This window comes from Emericellopsis atlantica (genome assembly GCF_019669845.1).
Source record: "Emericellopsis atlantica unplaced genomic scaffold F5Z01scaffold_48, whole genome shotgun sequence".
Taxonomy (NCBI): Eukaryota; Fungi; Ascomycota; class Sordariomycetes; order Hypocreales; family Bionectriaceae; genus Emericellopsis; species Emericellopsis atlantica.
In genome coordinates this window covers 79,766-97,398 of record NW_025764750.1, presented here as the reverse complement: position 1 = coordinate 97,398, position 17,633 = coordinate 79,766, and the positions used below count along the sequence as shown (strand labels likewise).

Sequence of the window (17,633 nt, the reverse complement as noted above, 5' to 3'; positions counted from 1 at the left end):
GCAAAGGGTTGAGTGCTTGTTTCAGCAGGTGGGCAGACGCAACCTCGAGCAGCAGCAGTCGTGATGCCACAGACGGACGCGGTGTCCAGCCAACGAGGGTAGAGAAGTAGTAGAACGATTAAACGCGAGGAATGAATGGGATTCAACTGCCAAAGGGATGATATCAAAGAAAAGCCGAGGCAGAGAGAGGACTCGCCACAAAAAGTTCCACTGTCCATCGTCATGTCGTCCCAGACAGATTAGAGCCATGAAACCCTCGAAGTGGTTTAGCCGCTCCAGGCTGGGGCCCTAGAGCGCTAGAATCGAGGGAAGATCCGCGCGTGCGACTGGCCGGAGTATAAACTAGGAGGTACCTCCGCGCCTATTTAGGCACAAAAGATACATCAGACCCAGATCCCAGCGACTGGAGCCCCCCGAGCGCCGGCTGTTTCACCACGGATCTGCGACGCCTCTCCCGTCCAATCATCCACTGGCTTCAGGCTCTGTCCTGCCCCTTTCCCATCGTCTCTCCCAGGGTCCTCGAAACGCGCAAAGCTCGAGACTCGACAAAATCTGGCTGACAAGCCATGACTGCCTGACGAAATACGGAGTTATTCCACCATTGACGGGGACGGAACGGACAGGAGTCGTCGTGGTGGAAGCTTTCTCTGTTGTTTGCTCGTGCGCTAACCTGGTTACTGTCGTATTAATTCCTCCCTGGCTTTCCAGCTATGAAGATCGACATTGTTTGCCTGGCCCCTGGTCGGCCTTTTGGTCTGCGCACAGACATGACACGAGATACTCATGATGTAATGGCTAGGGGTACTTTCCTCGCGAGGTCCAGGCCTCTCTCATTGGACTGGCGATAGGCTCCTCGCATGATGCTCACGGATGACACGGGGGACAAAGTGTTACTTTTCGTAGTAGACCACAGCCGGTGTTGCTGGGCGCAAACAATACTCATAGTCAATTAATCCCACATCCGGCATCGCTTCGTCAACCAACCACCTCTGATCCGAGTAACGCAAACAAACATGCAGGGCCTCGAGGCAAACAGCAAGCTCACCACGTCCTTTCCCGTGATTATGCGCGTACGTACCCGTCCCGCAAACAAACCAAGGCCCTCGAACGGAAAAGAAAAGAAAAATTACACACAAGAAGAATGCTAACGACACCGGGTATAAACGCAAAGCAGCACCTATAAAGTGGGCGAGCAGCCCGTCCAGAAAAGCAACCGTAACGCCCGTCTGCTTGCTTGCTTCCACTCAGCATAGCGGCTCCAACATACTCTCCCGTACCCCGTCATCAGTGGTCCGCAGGCACCGGTGTTCGACTCCTATCGCCCATGGGCGTGGGCGTTTGTCGCAGAGGCTCGACATCCTGGAAGGGCGGCTCCGTCAGGTTGCTCATCCGCTGGCTCGTCGGCAGACGGACGCTGCCCCTGTTGCCCTTGACAATGTATCCCCCCTCCACTCGGTCTTGGATCATCTCGTCAAGCATCGACGTCACTTCGTCCACGCTCTTCCTTGGTCTCCGCTCGCTCCGCGTCGGCGAACCATGCGTGTCAATGACGAGATCCTCCGACGGCCGTGGTACATCCAGAGACTGCCGTCCCGACTTGATCGAGTGAACCGGCGACCGCATCTCTGTCCTGCTCTCGGCCGTGTCACGGGACCGGGCCGCGCTGCGCAGTGCCGTCAACATGCGGTCCTTGTCGTCGAGCCTGGCCCGGAGTTCTGCAATCTCCACGTCCTTCTCCTTGAGCGCTGCCGAGACGCTGTGATCCTCGCCGACCATGATGCCCTTGTTCGATGCTCCGATGCCGATGGAGGCCCTCGACGAACTGGCGCGCCTAGCTTGCAGCAGCCGTTTCTCCAACGTCGCAATGTACCGGTTCTTGTCGAGCAGATCGGCTTGGAGGGCTTGATTCTGCGCAGCCAGTGATGCCGTTCCATCCGCAAAGTCGCCCACGCTTTCTTCTTCCGTGTCCACAGGCTGCTCGCCGTCAGCACCGGGGAGTTGCGGCCCACCGTTGCTAGACCGACGGCCGATCGTCGAGGACGCAGAGGTCATGGATGCCGTCCTCTCGAGGAAGGGCCTGCTTCCCACAGACGTCGCCACCGAAGACCGCATCGATCCGGTCAAGGAGATTTGTGAGAACCTGGCGTGCTGGCCGAGGGAGCTTATCGAGCCATTCGTGTTGACCCCGACCGACTTGGAGCTGAGGATCAGACGGTTGAGATGGTCGATCCTCTCCTTCAGCGCCGTCCTCGCAAGCTGCATCTCCAGGAGCTGCTCCTCGTGGCGTTCCGCCATCTGCGACTCCTTGGCCTTCTCGTCCTCGCGTTCCCTTGCACTGTCTTCCTCTTCGCTGCCCGCCTCATCCTTCTTGCCCTCCTCCGCATCCTCCTCCCTCCCCTTCTTCTTCTTCTTCTTCTTGGCCTGCGACTCGAGCTGCTGCCTCAGCTCGACAATCTCCAGCCGGTAGCGTTCTAGGAGGACACGCGCACCGCCCTCGCCGCCAGCACCGAGGGACTCCTCCGCCTTCTTTGCATGGCTGATAATGTTATTCTTGGCCCTGGATGCAAACTTTAGAGTGCTCAGCGTCTCCGTTGTGTGGCTGTTGACGGTGGCCGCGGTGCCTTGCGAGCCGACCTGGATCGTGCAGAGGATACTGATCAACGAGCCGCCAGACAGGGCTCCTTGGAGCAGCCGAGTCAGCTTGCTGTCGCGGTACGGCAAATGGCTGCCGCCATCCTTGTCCCCTGCCCCCTTGCCCTCCTTGTCCTTGGACAGCGAGAGTTTCGAGATGACCGTGCCGAGCGTGAGCAAGCTCTTGTTGATGTGGGCACCTTCCTGCCGTCGCTCCTTGGATTCGGCAGCCTTTTCCGAACCGGCCAGATCAATCAGACTCAACGTTGAGACACGCACGCCGCCGGGCAACAGTCCGGAACGCTTGCTGCCGCCGGCGCCGCTGCCACCATTCTCTGCGCTGGCAGCACCGGCCGGTGTCCGTTCCCGGCTTTCCACGACGATCTGCACCACAGCATGACTGCGCGAACTCCTCGCGTTGAATTGTGTGCTGGCCGTCCGTCGCGCTTGATCTCCGCGTGCAATCACGCGAAGAAGCTGCGTCGGACTTTGCACAATCTCTTCTTTCAACGGTGTGGCGTATACGCCCCGTTTGCTGTCCTCTCGTAGCTTGATCTCCTCCGCCTGAGATCCGCCCCCGACGCCGTTGCCGGTGGGCATGCTGAGGAGGTCGTGGATCTTCTCGTTGTAGATTTCCAAGTAACTCACGCGGAGGAGGAATTCGCGGGAGGGCGTTTCGCGGATGTAGGAGAAGATGTCGGTGATGGCGAGAGGGATCACGCCAGGCGACGAGGCGGTTCCCTGCATCGAGAACGTCTTGCCAGTGCCCGTCATTCCATACGCGAAGACCGTGCCGTGATACCCCTCCATGACCCTTCGCACAAGTCGCTTGGCGATGTGGTCGTACACCCGCGAATTGTTGTCATGGGTTGTGAATACGTTATCTGTGAGGTGTCAGAGGTTCCATGGGATCATTGTGGACAAGGATGCCTACATACCGTAGTAGTGATTTCCGCCCTCCTTCCCATTGTACGCAATGAGCGATCGGCGTCCGTCCACCATCCACTCGCCCTCTGGGTTGCCGTCGCCGCTGGCGGTTGGTCGCACACGTACACTGACGAGCACATTGCCTTTGCCGTCGGGTTTTGATATGCGCTTCTCGGCTGTTGCGTCGGGCCGCGCTGTCGAGCCATCTGCTGGGTCGTCATAGGTTGTCGCGGATGTCGAGTACGAGTCTTGCGCCGAAGAACTCCTACTCTGTGTTTCCGAGCCAACACTGACCAGTCCATCTGACATCCGCAGGCTGGTGATGGCCTTGCCCTCCCCGCTTCCATTCAGAAAACTCGGCGTGCCCGAGTTGAAGCTGTGGTTCAGACCTTCTTTGGACGACTTGGACTTTCGCGCTGTGCGGGGGGGCTTTTCGGGGCCCAGCGGACTCGGGGGCACATTGCTGTTCCCTCCCCTGGGGGGCTGCGGGAAGGAGTTGATGCTGACTGTTTTTCGGACAGTTCTAGGGGTTGTTGGGTTCAGTTGCGTCGAGGTAGATTTTGGCAGCTGAGGTAGGCCTGACAGAGGCGAGGGGCTTGGTGGAGGAGGCAGATGCGAGGTCGAAGGAGCCCGCAAGCCGCTTGGTGTGCCAGGAGCCGATCTCGAGCTCGGTGTTGGGATATTTCCGGTGCTCTTGCGAGACTTGCTCCTGGGTAGAGCTGGAAGGGCCATATTCGGAGGCCCGTTGGACGGTCGTGAGGGTCTGGGGAGCGTCGTTGCCATGTCGTTCATCACTTCGGTGGTACGGCGTCGTATCACCCTTGGAGTTCCGCGCGAAATCCCGTCAAGTCGGAGGCATCTATGTACGTTTCGCGGAGGTTGTGGTCCAGTCGGTTCGAATCGTCGAATATCTCAAGAGGGCGGGCGCAACGGTCGAGCAAAAGAGTGACGCAAGAACTGTTGCTTGAAGGGAGTCTCCCGATGGTATCTTCTGGTGGATGTTGTCAGTTTGAGGGAGCGCCAAAAGGTCACGGCCAATAGTGTCTCGGATCTAAGGGCGGGCGGACCAGACGTACGTACCAAGAAGTGAGAGCGCAGTTGTGCCCCTTGGGGGAACAATGAGGGATATGGGTAAACAGCGAATGACGCGCAAAAGCCCCTTTGAGATGCCGATGGAGAGATCTTCAGCTTGCTTAGTACCTGAGCTAGGCACTAATAGCGGCTGGCGTTGTTGCCCTAGTATTCTCCTTTGGCTAAGGTAGGCGATCAAAGAAACACGCTAAAGATGTGCATTTGGAGGATGGTGTGTGGTCGTCGCAGTTGCCGCGGTCTCGCAACAGTTTTTCTTGGTGTCTCGTGATAGTGTCTGACACCAACAGGACGTACTGTCGCCGGCGTGGTGAAAAGACCGGTAGAAAGAGGATTGACGTTCGTTAAGGTTCCGTAGGAGAGTGGCTATTGACCCTGTAGCGCGATCGTAATAAGGGTTTTGCGAATTGTGATACTGAACGAGCACGTGAGACACTTCAATTATCGCCTGTTGCTCGACACCGAGGCGATCGAGGAACAAGACGAAGAGGAAATTTGCCGACGTGTCTGGGGTATGATAAGTTAGGGACCTCAGTCACCACCACAAAAACAGCCAGATGCCCATGGATCACTCGGGTTGACAATGGGCGATATGGACGCTGGAGTGCTGGACTCCAGTCATCGCTCATGTCCAGTCGTTGCGCCACTGCGCCAGGGGCCGGGCCAGGCCAGGAACGGTGGGGTACCGGTCATCCTAAGGACGTTGACCCTTACAAACCGGAGACGGCGCTGTAATTACCGTAATTACAGTGTGCAGCCAAGAAAGAACCGCTCCTGATTGGTCATTTTCCCCTTTAGAGACTGGAAAGGGCCCAATGCGGCTACTCCACTGCTCTGTTCGTTAGTGCCTGGCCGTCGGCCTTTGGTGATCCGTAATCGGGTGACGATGGCCGGGAGACAACAGCGGGCAGCAAAAACGCTAGTAAAAGGCTACTTACTGGGGACTGGAAGTCAATGGTACGAGGCCTTCAAAAGGCACATGTACTCGTGTGAAGACATGTTAAGCCAGGCCAGCTGCACGCAAAATGAGCATGGGCGACTAACAGCAATGGCGTACCTATCAGTTGGGCCGATACTGTGGCATTAGGCACCCACCCCTGGAGCCGGGGAAGGAACCCCCACTGCACCGTTCGGCGAGCTGAGCCTTCGCGTCCAGTCCAGCCCTCCAGTCCTCATCTACCGAGTGCTTCTTCCGCACATCCATATATATAGGCAGACGCGCTCTTTTTTTCGTTTTGCAATGTCTAGTTGAGTTGTTGCTGTTGTTGTTGAATGTGAGTCTAATCCGGGCACTCAAGGTGAGATGCTGGTTCCAAAGGCAATTGCGTGGCCTGGCGTCTCAATCACCAGTACCTACTCTGCCGGGGGTCGAAGACCATTACCCCTGGTGCCAGGGTGACAGAGACACGGCCTCACGCCTCAGATTGCAATCTCTGAGTTAGGGGTTCCCCTACATAGTAATGGTCGATGGCGTTCAGTTCGAGCAACCTGTCGCCACGCTTTGCCTCTGTTGGTGGTTGATGGGGGTTCGTTCGTGTTTGCCAACGCCAGCTCACTGACGCAGAGTCCAACAGGGCTCGCTGGTCCTCATTAGTCGTCGACCTGAGCTCTGAACACCTTGACAGCGTCAGCCAATTCGAGGACACAAAATGAGCGACGAGGGCCCTTGACCAACGATTTCAGGGGCCGCCCTGATCGCGGCGGACATTGACGCTAGTCATCTCCTCCACAGGTTACAACTGGACCTCGATGCTCCATGCTATATGCCCGAAGCCAACGCTATCACACATTTCACATCTCCCTAGGCCCAATGGCTTTGCGTTGCACACCTCCCTCGTCTTGTGGCGGGCTGGTCAGCATTAACATCACTCCTTCAGAAGTCCGCCGCCATTGACTTATCAGCAAGACTGCACCGAAGATCTGCCCAATTGCTACTGCGTGACGAGAAGCCATCAACTCACAGAATGTACAATGCGTTATGCGAGCGCGGGAATATGCAGATGACGGTAGGCCGCAGGCTGCATTGAATTGCGGATGCTCCCATGGGCCATCTCCATTTTTCATCTCCATTTCTCACCTTTCCTGATGTGGTTGCGAGCATGACAACTGTGTTGATATTGCGAGCATCTTGATGGGGTTGCAATCATTGATTTCCTTCACAATGCGCCAAATAATCATTCGCAGCAAGATTTCGACTCTGAGTGACCGGTTGTCTGTACCGTACCAGGTCCTTCTACCGACGCCATGAACGACACTTCTTACTTGACCTATAGTGACGACGACGCAGCTGAGCATTTGACTCCTCAGGACTCCTCTGACCGGAAGTTCTCAAAGCCGTCATTGTGAGGCATGGTCAGTCTCGCACCAAGACGAATAGGTAATACACAGGCTCATGTTGGTCTCAGACAGACACTGTATTGCCACAGAGACGCCTCTGCTTCAATAACAACAGCACTCAACCTCCAATGGCTCTGACACCTCTGCCAACACTGCCGGTGTCAAATATCTCGACAACACCCAACCCAATGGCCTCGCCCAGCGCCCACTCCCACTCCAATCCCCACAGGTCCTTCCATCTCGGTCCATAGAGACCGCCCCCTTGGAACCGGTCTTTCAAGCTGCTCTCAGGGGCCTCTCCCCACTTTGTCCGTGCCAGCGCATCTTTGATCCAATCCACGCCGCCAGCCGCCAGCTTCAGGTACGCCCCGTTGCCGGGAATCGCAATCCTCAAGTCCCCGAAAGAGGACGAGTTGGACCTGGAGAGCCCCGGTGTTCCACCAGCGAGGTGCACTGCCATGTGGCCCCCCACCGCGGAGACGCTTCCAGACGCATGTCTGGATATCCGCTCGATAGAGGTGACTGTTGTCCGATCTTCGGGGCGGACAGAGAGGGTCGTGAAAGGGTTACCACTCGGCCCGGACCCGGTCAGAAATCCCAAGCGGATGAGAGCATCGGCGTGGGAGGGCGAAAGGCTCCCGGCGGGGATGACCTGGACAGATGGATTCTCCTTGAGGTATTTCCTGTACGTGGTTTTGACTTCCTCGTCCAGCGATGAGTCTTCGATCATCATGTGATAGTCTGCCGTCTCAACAAGCGCTTCGCCCATCCCGCCTCGTCTCTCGATCCGTATCTTCCGCAGGACGCCCTTGCTGATCAGCTCCACGACCTCCCTCTCCGTACTGGTGGGGGAATCCAGAATCGCGTGCAAGTGTCCCATGGTGACTATGCCGGGGATGCAGCGCCTAAAATTCAGCAGCTCTGCTGTCCTCGTGGAGTGGAACCCACGATCAGGAACAGGGGAGAACATGTGGTTCTTGATGTAGCGCATTGCCTGTACGACATCTCGCAGGACCAAGTCGTGCTCCGATAGTAGCTTGGCCACACCGCAGTCTTCGAGTGGTGATATGAGCTCGTCATCTTCCTCCTTTCGTGACTTTGGCCTGGCGTTGGGGCGTTTTTGAGGTGATGACCGTTTTTGTGGGCTTTGAGAGGGCGATTTGGAGGTGGACGATGGCTTGGAGATGCGATTTGATTTTCCAAGTATGGATCTGAGACTTGATGGCATGGCTGTGAGGCACTTGGGCGGATGTACTCTAGGCACTGGTAAGGCCGCGCGCTCAACTTGTATAAGCGGCGGCTGCCTGTTGCTTTTTTTTGTGATGGGCTGGGCCCGTGAAGAGCGATTTGAGCGGGAGCAGCGTGTCTAATTTGAGAGTGGGAAAATGATGATAGTTAAGCCTTCGGTGAGTGATCGTGAAGACTCCTGAATGATTACATGTACCGTGAGACTGCCAAAAGTCGCCACATTCATTGTATGTCGGCGATGCTGACTAAGACACCAAAAGCATATTCACCATGAGTACGGAGTAACGTCCTCTGCGTAAGTCAGTACATTATGTCCTTCTGCGAGCAATATGCTTGATGCCATGCCTAAAATCGACCGCTATATTGATGCCGCACACATGGCCCTCCTAGCCGGCCAGAGTGAGTATGTACGAAGTGATGGAGCTCATCCTCTCGCTCGTCAACTTGAGTGACACTCTCAGCAGTTCCCGCGCTACCTCGGGCTCTTCCTGTTGCAGTCTCTTCCAGCCCTCCCGGTCCATCTGCCACACCACACACTCCCTTTCCACCTGCGCCGTCGCCGTCCGATTCGTCTCGCTGAAAAAGGGCAGCTCACCACAGGTAGTCCCGGGCATGATGCTCTCGCAGAGCCATCCCTGTGGCAGGTCGTATTCGGCCCGCAGGATGCCGCGCTCCACGAGGTAGAAGCCGTTGGCTTCCTCACCCCGGCGAAACAATACTGTGCCTGCGGCAAGCTCGCGGCGCTTGAAATAGTGCGTGAGCTGGAACCAGAAATCCTCATTCTTGTCGCTCAGGCCTTGGAAGATTTGCAGCATGAGACGTAGCGGCTCCTTGAAGGATTGCCATTTCTGCGGCTGTTGCACTTCGTCCGACCTGATGGCGTCGCTTGCAGCCTCCGCTAGATGCGTCTGTCGGGGCGAGTTGAAGGGTGGGTCGAACGAGGAGAAGCTCGACTCTGTCTGCTTGGGAACATCCAGGCTAGCTGTGGCCACTCGTTTGGTCGAATTCATCTCTGCCTGTCTTGCGTAGAGGGTCTTCAACAGCTCGTTCTCGCAGCTTTCGAGGGCCGAGTTTAGATCTGGAAGCATCACGACCTCGGTGCCGTTAGCACCAAGACCAACCGCGCGTAGGTTTCGGCCAAGCTGGCTGTCGTCTTCCACACCACTGAGCACCAGGACCACGTCTTTCTTCCCCAAGAGTCGGCTGATCGTGTTGAAGCCCTCGCCAGCCGAGTAGTCCAACCCCGTGACATGCCACAAGTCAAGTACGAGAAACTTGATTGGCTTCTCCGAGAACGTCTTGTGGTCGAGGAGGCTGCGGATCTTGTTCTCCACGCTGACGATGGTACCAAAGAACAGGTAACCAGTGAGTCTCATGACGAAGATCTGGCCGCCCACACGCTGAAGATAGTGGTGTTGCGATGGATTGCGGCGCACAGTCGAGGTGACGGTGTCGCCGGCGAATGTGCTGCGCACTGCGGAGACTCTCGATGTCTGCACAATGAGCGACACGAAGGCAAGTACAATACCCACACCAATGCCAATGACAAAGTCGTAAATGCCCATCACAAGCACAATGGCAATCACTGTCAGGAACTCTGCCAGCTTCAGCTTCTTCCGTGGAAGCCAGACAGCTTCCAGGAGTAGTTCGAACCCTAGGTCGAAGATGAGGCAGCCGACCATCATGACAGGAATGAAGCCGACTAGCGACGGGCCCACGGTCATGACGCCAAACGTCAAAGCGGCAAGCATGTATCCTCCAAGCCTGGAGTCTCCGCCAGAGCGCATGAAGAAGAGCGTGTTGGCGTAGACCAGGTAGTTCTGGATACTACCGAAGCATCCTGACACGAAGTTGGAGTACCCATGCAGGCGCAGCTCCTTGTCCAGATCTGCATTGTCCTCGCCGCACTGAAGAGCCAAGGCGGGCACGTTGATCGGGACGTGGAGGATACCGAAGAAGGTGAGGGCAAACATGGCAGGAATACACTCCGCCACGGCATCCCAGCGAACCAGTGTGAACTCTGACCATTGTTAGCCGCCGAAGCTCCAAATGTCCCACAGTGTGACTTACTGAACAAGGTATAGAAATACCACCAGGGCTCTCCAGCCGGAGGACCCTCGAAGATCCAGCCCTTGTCCCGCAGGTTGTCGATCTCAAGCGCATTCAATGACAGAACAAAGATATAGAAGATCAGGGGAATCGCCAAAATGAATAGTGGCAGGAAGTACTTGGACTTGACCCTCGCCTGTCCCCAGAACAGCACAATGGCCAGCACCAGAGGCACAATCCACTGCGGGAGCGTCTCGGGACGTGTCAGCTTGTGTAGCGTGTCCAGGTCATACTCCAGACTACCCTCCAAGCGGGCAGACACCTCGAAGCCAGTCGCAATCAGGAACCAGCCGACACCGCCAATGCAGCCAATGAGGATGTGTCGAGGGATGAAGCCCACCATGAAGCCGAACTTGAACTTGCCCATGAGATAGAAGACAAGCCCCGTTATCATGGAGCTCATTGAGTACGACACAATCGTCGTAGCAATAACTGCGTCAGGATTCTCCACGCCCACAATGTCGGTGATCTTCTGCGCCATGTTATGGAAGAAAGGAACCACTTCGATCTGTGTTGTGTCAGTCGACCACCGGATGACGCCCATGCCAATGGGAAACTTACCAGTTCAGACCCGACGGATCCCTTGAAGATACTCCCAGTCGAGAACGTCAACTGCGAAATAATCGTACTGACGTAGAAAATCGATATTCCAGCGGGTCCTAGATGCGAGAAGATGGGTTTGCCCAGAGGAAACAAGATCATGCCATAGGACAATGCATCCAGAATATTGAGCAGAAGTCCAACACACACTGCAGGCAAGCATGAAGCCGGCGCAACGCAGCACGTCTGCCAGATGGCTTTTCCATCCCACTGCTTTGGGTTCGCTGCCACGGCAAAGGTACGGGCAGCATGACGCCCTGCACCCTGCGCACGCGACTTCAGGCCGCCCATCCAACTTTTGCGTGGCTCTGGCCTCATGTCCTCCACGTCCTCGTCGGGTGTGCGGCTTCGCGACGTGGCTCCGCTGAGCAGAGGCGTGTTCTCGGTGTGCTCCTCGTCGTCTGCTGCGTCTTCCCCCCTGGTCGACCGCCGCGATCTCAGATCTTCAGGCTCGTCCAAGGACCTTTCGTGTCCCACACCCTTCCTGGGTCGTGATCTATCCGGCGCGATAGACTGCGGTGGCGACTTTCTCAACAGATTCGCCAGCGCCGAGGGGCCCTCGTCCTCCGGTTCCTGCTCCCCATCATTGGGACTCGGGGGTTCGGAGACTTCGAGGATAACGTCCTGGTTTCGGTCCTCGCCTGCCTCGGACTCGACTGGTTCTGAGGAGAAGACGTCTGACACCGAGGGTCGCGAGCGTTGGAGGAAAGAACGACTCCCTTCGTCCTTGCCATCCGTGAGAACGTAGGTGGCTAAATCGGCCGTGTCTTCGCGAACAGTTCGTGCAGTGTGGGTGCTGTCTTTGGGAGCTTTTCATTCAAGTTAGCCTCTGCGCCTGGCGCAAGGTTTTGCATGCGTACCTAGGTGTTCCCTCCCAGAGCCATGGATGAACGATCTGATCGGCTCTCTTTGTCCGGAGAATGAGGAAGATAGCCGGCTAGGGTGATCGATCCCTATGACCGAGCTTGGCGGGGGCGAACTACCAAACTCTGTAGAATCATGTCGCCGTCGATTGTCGCCTGGTGCTGTGGAAACGCTCGAGGCTCGCGTCCTCCAATGGGTGAACCCAGGCATCGGGGAAGACATTGTCGTCCGTTGTCAGATACCGCACGCGCGGTACTTCTGTTTCTTCGCCAGCCAGACTGGTGCGGAAGATGAGGAGTCAAGTCAAGGGCGCATGAGAATTGGTCGTCTGCTCGGGTCAATCGCTGGTAGAGAAGCAAGAGCGCGATAACGTATGGCACTAATCAACATTGGACAGGACCCGCCAATCTAGCCCCGGTGGAATCTTTCCCTTCGAACGGGATTAGACCTGATAGTCGGGTGACAAAAGCAGGACAAGACGGAAAGTAAAGGCAGCGAGGGAAAAGATGATAATTACATGTACACCTCAGGTATTGGCTTGGGCATCGGGCTGTCCGGCTAGAAGCGTCGCATACATACAAACCGGGATACCATGCGAAGCAGAGGGCCAACACTAATAAAAATTTGGCATGTGCATGACGAACATCCAACGTGCATTTGCTACAAGGGTAAGGTCGCTAGGCGAGGGACTAACGTTAGAACTTCAGCCTGCCCAGTTATTTGTTGCCCATCCTGATTGTTAGCAAGCTAACGATCCTCAGTATTGACGAAGCTTCATCGATCCTGTGATTGTTTGTTTACAGGTTTTATTCTTGCTCTCTCTTCACTTGCAGCGCTCGCTTCGCAATCGGGCCTCATGTGGTTCATGCAGGCTAGTAACACCATCCTTGCGTTTTTTCTCGCCATGCTCTGCAGGTCTCACAGGACAAGTGCCTTACTTTGAGCCGCGCCGAGTCGTAGCGTGCGTGGGGTAACCCTTCCTGGTCGTCCATTGGTCTTGCGCCATTGTGACTTCAAGTCCTCAACTGATGAACAATCGCATCATTTCATATTAGTATCGACTTGTCCACCCTGACAACGGGTGTGAAGCGGCTTGATGATCGAGACTCTAGGCGCGCAAACACGGGTCGCCCCATGTACGCTTGGCCCTAGCCGTTCGGCATGGCCGTTGCGGTCTCGGTCCGCGGCGGCATAATAAAGTGGCGATCACCCCCTCTAGGCGGCAGCGGTGTCGAAGGTTCATGATTATAACGTCGCAAGTCGTGGTGTGCGGGCCAAATAGGCTCATCCGCTTAGCTTTTGCAGGTAGCCTTGGGCTATGAGCCGCTCCACGTCTCCCTGTCTAACGTAGAATTGGCTGTTTTTCGTTAAGGTGATCGCCCTGGATATCGTCAGCTGGGCGCTGGAGGACAGCGTTGACAATGATACTTACCCATACTCCGTCTGAATCTCGCCCGCATCCTTGAGCACTCTCACGTCAATGAACAGATCCCGAGGCGGCTCGAGACTACCCGTGAGGTCGATATCTGTCCACTGCCCCTTGTACGCTGCCAGAAGATCGCTATACTGTCTCACGTACTCCTCCTCCTGTGGGCTCAGGCTACTCGTCGTTGTCGCGCCGTCGGCTCGCACTTGCTGCCCGGATAGGTCGACGACGTCCGCGCCATTCCATACCAGTTCCTCCAGTTTCTCCGTTCGGGTGCGGTGGTAGGCCAAGAGACAGCGCTTGTTGCGCCGCATGGAGAGGTGGTTCACGAGGAGCGTCGTCGCGACGGCTTGATCGGCGGAAGGGTCGAAGGAGCCTTGGAACGGTTCCAGGAGCTCGGAGACATCCTTGTCCAGATCGCGAACTTCGCGAGTGACTGCACGAACGAGCTCGGTCTGGTAGGGTGGCAGATGGGCTAGACTCTGTGTTCGCTTGGCGTGTTGCACCTGGAGCAAGTCAGCGGTGTCAATAAAGAATGGTCCGTTCAGCATACAAGCTTCATGCCCGTGTCTCCATACATTGCGGCGATTGCGAGAGTGGTGCGTGTCAGCGAGATGTAGCTACCGGTACAGGGCGATCGCGTCCGGTCGCGTTGCCAGACGCGTCGAGACAAATTGAACCGCAAGTGTTCGTCGGTGCCCAAAGACCTCGAATTACCCCGCCATGACCGCCTGTGCCCCTCCTCACGAATTGCCATCTCGTACCAAAAGAATTTTGTGCAAGCCCAGTCATTGCAGGCGTGTTGAAGGGGGTGTTTCTCTGGATACACAATCGCTTTTTACTGATTTGTTTTGTTTCATTTAAAAGCTGCCGGTCTATCATAGCGAGGTCATACGGAATACTTTTTCATGATGACATCCCTTTTAAGCTCAACAGAACGCCCATGTCTTTTCGTGGCGTCATCATATCCTCCATCCCGTCATGCCTCATAAATCAAAACGTGCAAACATTACTGCTGATTACCTTACAGCTTCTGCATGGCAACAACGTCGGTGGACTGGACGTAATCCTCGAAACCCTCAATCTCCTCCTGGAGGTCAGAGGTGGAGATCTTCTCATCCTCGACAACCAAGTTGATCTGGAGCTTCTTGATACCGAAGCCGACGGCAGCCAGCTTGGAGGCACCCCAGACAAGACCGTCCTTCTCGATGCCACGGACAGCAGCCTCCAGGGCGGCCATGTCAGTCTCGTCATCTGATTATAGTTAGTATGGCTACTAGTCCAATTTTGTATTCCGTTGCCAACTTACCCCAGGGCTTGACGTCCATGGTGACAACAGACTTGGCAATGGTCTTGGGCTTGGCAGCCTTCTTCTCGCGGTAGGCAGCCAGGCGCTCCTCGCGGATACGGACAGCCTCGGCGTCCTCCTCCTCGTCGTCGCTGCCGAACAGGTCGACGTCGTCGTCATCCTCAGCCTTCTCGGGGGCCTTGGCGGGGTTGAGGGTCAGGTCGCCAGCCTCAGGGCCGTAGGCCTCGAAAGACTTGGAGGCATCGCCAGGGAGGGTGGCGAACTCGCTCTCGAAGGTAGCGATGTGGTTGTACCAACGCGAAGCGTGGGGGAACTTCTCAGAGTCGGGAGCCGAGCTCAGGGCCTTGAAGACGGCAACATCGGCCTGCGAGGGGGCATAGCTAGGAGAAGGGTCAGCAGTGTTCTGACGGGTTCGTCTCCTCAGGAACAAGCGCATGCCATGATCAAAATCAGAGATGCACAAAGTGCTTGTTGCTTCGTCAGTTGGCGGGGTCTTAAGCCGCCTCTGAAACACGGACCAATTTTTCTCATCATTCAGGTCGTTGATCGTACAAAAGGCGCTGCGCTCGTCCGAAGGAAGGTCATCTGCGACTTACCCAGTGATGTAGGAGCGGGTGGTCAACCAGCTGTTGAGCACTGAGTTCAACTGTCAGTGTCTGGGTGCTGAGAGGCAAGGAGCGTCGCATTAGCCACGACAGCAATGGCGAAACGTACTGGTAGCTCCAGCGTTGGAAACGAGGTCGGTGAAGCCCATTTTGTATGTGAGAAGCGGAAGGGAGATGGAGAGTACGTTTGATGAAGGACAGGGACTTGAAATTGAAGTTTCGCAAGAGGAGGCGATGGGAAATGAGGAGGAAAAAAGGTGCGGTGGTTGTCTGGTCAATCGATTCGAGGTGGGGTTGAGATTTTTTACACCAAATTTGCGGCCCAAGCACCCTTGCTGCCAGCGTCCACTCCCAGCCTGGCCACCTTGGGCGTGAACCGCCAGACCGCCGCTGCACTACAGCGCAAGTGAGGGGCAGGGTCCAGCATGGTTCCGTGACGGAAGAAAGCCGGCCCGGTAGCTCCAACAGCCCACCTTGACGCTAACACTCCGTCACTGATGCGCGCCGCCGAAGCTTGACCGACGTAAGAGCCACTGGAGCCTTGGAGCTTCGAACCTTCCATTGTTACCAATAAACTCCAGCGCGGTGATACAACGTCGCAAACACACCAGCCTTCACCTTGGAGCAACAAATCCGCATTTCCACGCTTTGTATCACAACCTCGTCATCCTTGGTGTTACTTAGCTCAAGGTCAACGCTTCAACATGGCCACCGCACCGATCATCACCTTCAAAGCTGGTCAATGTGATCTCGACGTGAGCTTCCAACACCGTGCGCTCGGCTGGCTCCCAAACTAATGAATCCCGATACAGACCTCCTCCAAACCATTCAAGGTCAAGCCACAAGCTCAGCCCGGCTACATCTACCTATACTCTGAAGATGGTATGCTCAGCAAGCACCCAATCGTCCACGCGTCTAACAATGTCTAGACCTCATCCACTTCTGCTGGCGGAGACGCGATGCGCCCCTCACCGATCCAGAGCTAGACCTTGTCATGGTCCCTACCGATGGCTCCTTCGTCCCCTACGAGTACAAGACATCTCCCCAGCCCACCGCGAAGACGAATGGTCGCATATTCGCTCTCAAGTTCGCTTCCTCCTCGCAACGCCACCTCTTCTGGTTGCAATCGAAGCCCCAGAGCCAGAATGGGGATGAGAGCTGGTTCAGCCCTCGAGACCGCAAGATTGGTGAGATTGTCAACTCATTACTGCAGGGTGAAGAGGTGGACGTCACACGGGAGCTGGCCAACGTGCGACGGTCAAACAACCAACCTGACGACGATGACGACGACGAGGATATGGAAGATGCTGAACCGTCTCTTGGGCCCCGTGGCAGCGTAGGCGGTGGTGCGGGCGCGGACGCCACAGGCGGTGATGTGCGCGAAGAGGGCGAGAGCTCAAGAGAGGGAGGAGCCGATGGAGCACGAGCGTAGGTCAACCCCACGCAGCCTTTGAGGTCAACTGCATGGATGAGCATGTCGTCTTTGATGAAATCATATTTTCGACTGTACGTCAATAGATGCATCACAGTACATCAGAGAATTCCATGCCCACGTGATGGCTCGTTCAGATCTTGGCGCGCGCTATGTAAGGACGCTAGGCTAACAGTTCGTGATAGGGGTCCGGCTGGAAACTCGGATGCTTCTGAGGCCGTGAGGAATCTTTTGAGCTCCCTCGCGGGGCAGCCAGGACTGTCCGGCAGTCAGAGTCAGACACAGGACAAGCCGTATCCTCATTTGAGCCACCTCTTACCGACATCCACCACTGTGCCAATGGTCGACTACATCGCATCGAATAATCCCGCCCGCCTGGACACCTTTCTCGGCTTCCTCCCGCCGTCTGTGCTGGTCCTCTCGGGACCCAACCCAGAGGCGTTCAGCGGCAAAGACGAACCGGCTGCTGCTGAGGTCGAGAAGGCAAAAGCAGCAATGTCCCTCGAGGACAAGAAGGCGCTTCTGAAGAAAGTTCTTCGCAGCCCCCAGTTCTTCCAGGCCTTGGGTGTGCTGAGTCAGGCTCTCAGGGATGGTGGACTTCCCGGAGTCGCAGATGCTCTGGGCATCCGGGTGGAAAATGGAGGTTATCTGCCAAACGGGACTATGCCACTGGGTGGCGGCCAGGCTATCGAGGCTTTCGTTGAAGGTGTGAAGAAGACAGTTGGAGGGCAGTAGTCAACGACAATTTGGATGCCTGCTGTTTTTGAGACCCCTGGATTGAAAATGCTTCAACATACAAGTCATGCTAGGTCCATCCACCACAATGAGTACGCTACAGGGACACACCGAGCTGGGTGATAATAAAATTCAGTTGCTATTATTTTTAAGACATAAAAGTTGCATGCATAGTCCATTCGACCAAGCGCTCCTTGAAGTTAAGAGATATCAATGCTGTCATAGGGTAGGCAACTCAATGAAACCGGCTTGGTTCAGTTCGCCAGACGCACTTACAATGGTAGCTTTGCCATGGCAGCCCCCCTGTTGTAACGAAATACC

General features: G+C 56.0%; 6 protein-coding genes across 6 annotated transcripts; 1 reads left to right on the top strand and 5 right to left on the bottom strand.

Annotated features, from left to right (window-relative positions):
• Window positions 1-1,113: 1,113 nt before the first annotated feature.
• On the bottom strand, window positions 1,114-4,761 carry F5Z01DRAFT_440011 (kinesin). The gene is made up of 3 exons (XM_046259766.1): window positions 4,639-4,761; window positions 3,570-4,549; window positions 1,114-3,515 (listed from the first exon to the last, which is right to left on the bottom strand). Exons 2-3 carry the CDS (start codon window positions 4,348-4,350, stop codon window positions 1,285-1,287), a joined length of 3,012 nt encoding a protein of 1,003 aa, XP_046113788.1. The 5' UTR covers window positions 4,351-4,549; window positions 4,639-4,761; the 3' UTR covers window positions 1,114-1,284.
• A 2,261-nt stretch (window positions 4,762-7,022) lies between these two features.
• F5Z01DRAFT_439987 (serine-threonine protein kinase 19-domain-containing protein) lies at window positions 7,023-8,415 on the bottom strand. Its single transcript, XM_046259765.1, has one exon. The coding sequence runs from the start codon at window positions 8,210-8,212 to the stop codon at window positions 7,103-7,105; it is 1,110 nt and encodes a 369-aa protein (XP_046113787.1). The 5' UTR covers window positions 8,213-8,415; the 3' UTR covers window positions 7,023-7,102.
• A 6-nt stretch (window positions 8,416-8,421) lies between these two features.
• On the bottom strand, window positions 8,422-12,443 carry F5Z01DRAFT_668090 (sulfate transporter family-domain-containing protein). The gene is made up of 4 exons (XM_046264327.1): window positions 11,802-12,443; window positions 10,903-11,750; window positions 10,303-10,849; window positions 8,422-10,252 (listed from the first exon to the last, which is right to left on the bottom strand). The coding sequence occupies exons 1-4, from the start codon at window positions 12,025-12,027 to the stop codon at window positions 8,619-8,621; spliced, it is 3,255 nt and encodes a 1,084-aa protein (XP_046113786.1). The 5' UTR covers window positions 12,028-12,443; the 3' UTR covers window positions 8,422-8,618.
• Window positions 12,444-13,089: 646 nt separating this feature from the next.
• F5Z01DRAFT_678359 (DNA replication complex GINS protein PSF1) lies at window positions 13,090-13,811 on the bottom strand (the record flags this gene model as incomplete). Its single annotated transcript, XM_046265436.1, has 3 exons — window positions 13,090-13,186; window positions 13,238-13,737; window positions 13,785-13,811. 3 exons carry the CDS (start codon window positions 13,809-13,811, stop codon window positions 13,090-13,092), a joined length of 624 nt encoding a protein of 207 aa, XP_046113785.1.
• A 200-nt stretch (window positions 13,812-14,011) lies between these two features.
• Window positions 14,012-15,427, bottom strand: F5Z01DRAFT_668085 (elongation factor 1-beta). The gene is made up of 4 exons (XM_046264326.1): window positions 15,255-15,427; window positions 15,137-15,176; window positions 14,541-14,920; window positions 14,012-14,485 (listed from the first exon to the last, which is right to left on the bottom strand). The coding sequence occupies exons 1-4, from the start codon at window positions 15,292-15,294 to the stop codon at window positions 14,256-14,258; spliced, it is 690 nt and encodes a 229-aa protein (XP_046113784.1). The 5' UTR covers window positions 15,295-15,427; the 3' UTR covers window positions 14,012-14,255.
• A 278-nt stretch (window positions 15,428-15,705) lies between these two features.
• F5Z01DRAFT_668077 (proteasome complex subunit Rpn13 ubiquitin receptor-domain-containing protein) lies at window positions 15,706-17,544 on the top strand. The gene is made up of 4 exons (XM_046264325.1): window positions 15,706-15,900; window positions 15,958-16,027; window positions 16,075-16,573; window positions 16,763-17,544. Exons 1-4 carry the CDS (start codon window positions 15,850-15,852, stop codon window positions 17,310-17,312), a joined length of 1,170 nt encoding a protein of 389 aa, XP_046113783.1. The 5' UTR covers window positions 15,706-15,849; the 3' UTR covers window positions 17,313-17,544.
• Window positions 17,545-17,633: the final 89 nt, after the last annotated feature.

What these genes read in the sequence shown, in the direction of transcription:
- F5Z01DRAFT_439987 (XM_046259765.1), bottom strand. Translation starts at nt 8,212, where the DNA reads ATGCCATCAAGTCTCAGATCCATACTTGGAAAATCAAATCGCATCTCC.
- F5Z01DRAFT_668077 (XM_046264325.1), top strand. Translation starts at nt 15,850, where the DNA reads ATGGCCACCGCACCGATCATCACCTTCAAAGCTGGTCAATGTGATCTC. An exon ending in CTACCTATACTCTGAAGATG is followed by an intron (nt 16,028 to 16,074) that starts GTATGCTCAGCA and finishes AACAATGTCTAG; the next exon opens with ACCTCATCCACTTCTGCTGG. An exon ending in GGAGCCGATGGAGCACGAGC is followed by an intron (nt 16,574 to 16,762) that starts GTAGGTCAACCC and finishes AGTTCGTGATAG; the next exon opens with GGGTCCGGCTGGAAACTCGG.
- F5Z01DRAFT_668085 (XM_046264326.1), bottom strand. Translation starts at nt 15,294, where the DNA reads ATGGGCTTCACCGACCTCGTTTCCAACGCTGGAGCTACCA. An exon ending in TTCCAACGCTGGAGCTACCA is followed by an intron (nt 15,177 to 15,254) that starts GTACGTTTCGCC and finishes AGTTGAACTCAG; the next exon opens with TGCTCAACAGCTGGTTGACC. An exon ending in ACCCGCTCCTACATCACTGG is followed by an intron (nt 14,921 to 15,136) that starts GTAAGTCGCAGA and finishes CCCTTCTCCTAG; the next exon opens with CTATGCCCCCTCGCAGGCCG.
- F5Z01DRAFT_668090 (XM_046264327.1), bottom strand. Translation starts at nt 12,027, where the DNA reads ATGTCTTCCCCGATGCCTGGGTTCACCCATTGGAGGACGCGAGCCTCG. An exon ending in CTCTGGGAGGGAACACCTAG is followed by an intron (nt 11,751 to 11,801) that starts GTACGCATGCAA and finishes TTGAATGAAAAG; the next exon opens with CTCCCAAAGACAGCACCCAC. An exon ending in GTATTTCTATACCTTGTTCA is followed by an intron (nt 10,253 to 10,302) that starts GTAAGTCACACT and finishes AACAATGGTCAG; the next exon opens with AGTTCACACTGGTTCGCTGG.
- F5Z01DRAFT_440011 (XM_046259766.1), bottom strand. Translation starts at nt 4,350, where the DNA reads ATGAACGACATGGCAACGACGCTCCCCAGACCCTCACGACCGTCCAAC. An exon ending in GGGCGGAAATCACTACTACG is followed by an intron (nt 3,516 to 3,569) that starts GTATGTAGGCAT and finishes GACACCTCACAG; the next exon opens with ATAACGTATTCACAACCCAT.